The sequence below is a fragment of the Octodon degus genome, unplaced genomic scaffold, assembly GCF_000260255.1.
Source record: "Octodon degus isolate 3935 unplaced genomic scaffold, OctDeg1.0 scaffold00331, whole genome shotgun sequence".
In the NCBI taxonomy this organism is placed as follows: Eukaryota; Metazoa; Chordata; class Mammalia; order Rodentia; family Octodontidae; genus Octodon; species Octodon degus.
Genome location: NW_004524907.1, coordinates 253,295 through 257,024, shown reverse-complemented (window position 1 = coordinate 257,024; position 3,730 = coordinate 253,295). Strand labels below are relative to the sequence as shown.

Below are 3,730 nucleotides of genomic sequence, written 5' to 3'. Positions count from 1 at the left end.
CTCCTTTTGTTATCTGTGGCTTTTGTGTTACTGAGAAGACAGGACAGCTGCTGATGGTGGGAAGACAAAGCAGCTTTCACAAACATTTGCTGGAGACGGCAACATTTACAGGTAAAACTCAAGCCTGTACAGCCTGATTTATACAAGTTTTCCTGCAGATGACTCTGCACCTGCTGCTGCTTGCTTTAAATTCTCTCACCTAAGAGCAAACATGGGCGCAGACACCCACTCAGGGAACTACAATCACTGACAACTCGAGAGAAATACACACAGCAGGACAAAATTAACTGCACAGAAACACACCGGCGAGTCCCTCTGCTACGTACCTTGCAGGCTACAGTAATGTGCTGAGGGCACGTAGGGTAGGAAGTGAGCGGTGCAGACCCAAGTGGCGCTGGCAGAGGTGACGAGTGGTAGGAGGCAGGATGGGACGCAGAGTGGACCACAGAAACCCACTGACTGGAAATCCAGGACTTGCCACTGTTGTAGCATTTTACCTTGGCAGATGCAGGGCACATCACATAGCTTATTCAAATGACTAAAAATACACCTTTGGCCTTCTAAATTACTTTATACCTTTAAATTAACTCACAAAAATTCCTAATACAGACCATTAACTGCCCCAGAGGTTAAGGTCAGCCATGGTAAAGGCTCTTCTGCTTATAACCAGGGCTTCGTGACCGAGAAAGGCACAGCAGGAGGAACCCGCACGAGTACTCTTCACAGCAAGGAACAGGCTTTATCTGAGCAGCCCCTTTCAGACATCTCCCTGTCATCCCACCCATCAATTCCAATACAAAGGTTCTCTTTCTGGATCACACAGCAACTACTAAGCAAACCCGATACTAAGCAAACAGGAATCCGAGGGAACAAAAAAAGGCGGTTAAATTTTGTAAGAAACAATATATTTTATTTTTCTGACACCACAGCTCTGGCGAGTGGTTTTGTACCAAATTTAATGAAGGTTACACAGAACGTTTTACGCATGGGAGGAGGAGGGAAGGGAAGGAACCACAAAAGTGAAACAAAAACAAAAACAAAATCCTGGATAGCTTTTAGCATGTGTTCCACTCCCACATTAATAAAATTCACTTGGTACTTTCTAATAAAAGAACAGAAAAAAGGTGGGCAGGAAAGAGCACACTGGGGAGGAGAAAGGCTAAGGGGCAAAGAGCAGAGGGTATCCCCAGGACGCAGCCTTCCTGCCAGGCAGGAGGACACTCGGCATGAGGGGAGGCTTCATGTGGGTTATTTTCCCAAAAGGATAACAGGTATTGCAGCTGCCAAAGGGCAGAGGACAGGAAGGAAGCTGAGGGTCATCAGTGGGGAACACAAGGGACGGGGACACTTAACCAAGGAGATCGGGCGGGCGGGGAAAATGAAAAACATGATGGTGGGTTTGTATATCGGGGAGACGGTGCTGAAGAGCACTTGAAATGAAAAACAAATGTCCTAAGCGTCATTATTTTTAAAAAGAAAAATTTCCCCCCTCCCGCACCCCTCGCTGAACTTAGTTCTTTTTTTTTTTTTTTTCTTTTTTTTCTTTTTTGTGCTTTTCATTAATACTCTGCTCTGAGGTCGTAGTTTGGTTTTTCTATACACTGGAGTTGAAAGAAAATAGTCCAAAGGTCTGAAGATGGATTCTCCACCTAAAGTAAACAGCCCAGCATTCCTGTTCTCCTCTTGCCCCAAAGACTAAAGTCTCTGCTAAAATCCCTTTTACAATATAGTACAGTACACACAAAAAAAAAACCCAAATCAAAACAAAAACAGAAAAGAATCCTGGGAGAAGTCAGTCCAAAGGACGTAAACATACAGAGAACGGTGCAACACATGACCGATGGCAATTCTCAAAGCACAGCTACAGATTTCCAAAAGTTGGTGCCATCATGGGATACCCAAGTTCACAAAAATAATTTTTAAAAAATAAATCTTAAAAAAAACACACCTGTTGATTAAATGAATAATTTGTTTTCAGGTAAATCCATACATTCTCAAGTTCCCCCCTCCCCCAAGCAGCCCTCAGGTCTCTGTTCTCTCCTATTGCATGACCAATAGTAAGTACGCCTGGAGCTCCCTCAAAGCAGCTCTCAGGACCTGGAATCTCATCTTGACAAGGATCGGCACATCCAATCTTAGCAGCTTAAAACATCATGTTTCCTGGGTTGCCAGGCCCTTGGCTAAATCCACCCATGCCCACATCGGTAGCCATGCCTCGAGGCCTCATCTGTGGGGGGATCATGATGTTCTGTTGGGGTCCCATTATGCCCTGCATGGACATCATCATGCCTGGAGAGCCCACAGGCCCAGGGTGGGTGTAGAGCCCTGCAGGCCCCCTATCTTTGCCAGGAATCATGCTCACGGCAGCAGCTGGATTGCTCATCAGGGTGGGCTGGCCGGGCATTGTAGATTGTGCTGGTGACATCATCCGATGGTGAGGTCCTATCATGCCTTGCTGAAGAAAGGCTGGTGGTCTCATTGGGTTATGGCCTGGAATGGATGGAGCTGTACCAAGAGGGATGTCTGGAGTTCCTACTGGTCCTGGCCCTCCCATACCAGGTAACGCTAGTCCCATTCTGGGGGCTTGATCGCTCATCATCCCCTGCATGTGCGAAAAACCAGGTCCAGGACCCTGGGGTTGTTTCCGGCCTGGAACTTCTCCTCGAGGGAAATATTGCAGTGTCTGGCTAGGCTTCTCAGATGGAATAATGCGAGAGAGATCAAACTCAGGTATTCCGGTGGCTCCAGGTCGGATGACCTCTTGTAGATCTGGGTCTGTAAACACCGAAGGCATGCTGTTCCCCAGGACAGTGAAGGAGTCAGGACCTCCTGGGCCTCCAGGCTTGCAAAGTGCTGCATCTGCTGAACTTTGGGGCAGGTTGCTGGGACGGCCAAGAGGGCCTTCTCCTGGGAAGCCCATCCCTCCGGGGAAGTTGCCTTGTCCTCCACTGGGACCATTGTGAGGGAACGGAACCTGCTGCGGAGGAGACTGTACTGGTGGGAAGCCCTGGGGAAAACCCATCCGTCCTTGAGGTACCATTGGAGGCTCCTGGGACCCATGCCCCATGATAGGATTGTGTGGCATCAAGCCAGGCCCCATTGGGACTCCATGAGGTGGTATGTTAGGTCCCATGGCATTTGGAGAGGGCATCTGATTGGAGTGAGAAAGTGGTTGGGTCATTCCCATTGGGCTGAGGGTTGGCATTGGAACCACAGGATTTGGACCTGAAATTCGAGGATTCTGTGTATTAATGCCCATTCCTAGAAAAATAAAGATATTAAAAGGAATCAACTCAACCAAAAGCAACTCAGCAAAAACTACACTTAAGCAATTTAATAAAAAATTATTGAGCACTTAATGTTCACGTCCTATGCTGGGAAAACATAACACATATAATCCTTACCATCAGTAAGACTGTAACACACCTGGTGGCACACAAACCAACACCTCTAAAGGGAAGAGACTGAGGCTTAAAACTATGACACAGAGCCAGGGAGATAGCTCAGTGGCATAAGCGCCTGCCTGGCAAACACAAGGTCATGAGTTTGATCCCTGGTACCAAAATAAAAAAAAAAAAAAAAACCAAAGAAACCAAAAAACCAAAAAAAACCCCTATAATATAAATGTTTAGAAGATAGCAAGGGAGAAATTCTATATGAAAAGTTCTGGGGCTGGTGAGATGGCTCAGTGGTCTAAAGCACCTACTTAGAACAAGCTTAGCAATGCACA

The 3,730-nt window shown here is 46.8% G+C and overlaps 1 protein-coding gene across 4 annotated transcripts in view; it reads right to left on the bottom strand.

Annotated features, from left to right (window-relative positions):
* Positions 1-888: 888 nt before the first annotated feature.
* Bcl9 (B cell CLL/lymphoma 9) overlaps positions 889-3,730 on the bottom strand; it is an 89,273-nt gene continuing 86,431 nt past the window's right edge. For 3 of the 4 annotated variants that reach the window (XM_004647828.2, XM_023708116.1, XM_023708114.1), the window contains exon 10: positions 889-3,261. In XM_004647828.2, coding sequence (XP_004647885.1) covers positions 2,144-3,261 — 1,118 coding nt within the window. In that variant the 3' untranslated portion in view covers positions 889-2,143. The remainder of the gene's footprint in view (positions 3,262-3,730) is intronic. The other variant, XM_023708115.1, reaches the window with a different exon arrangement.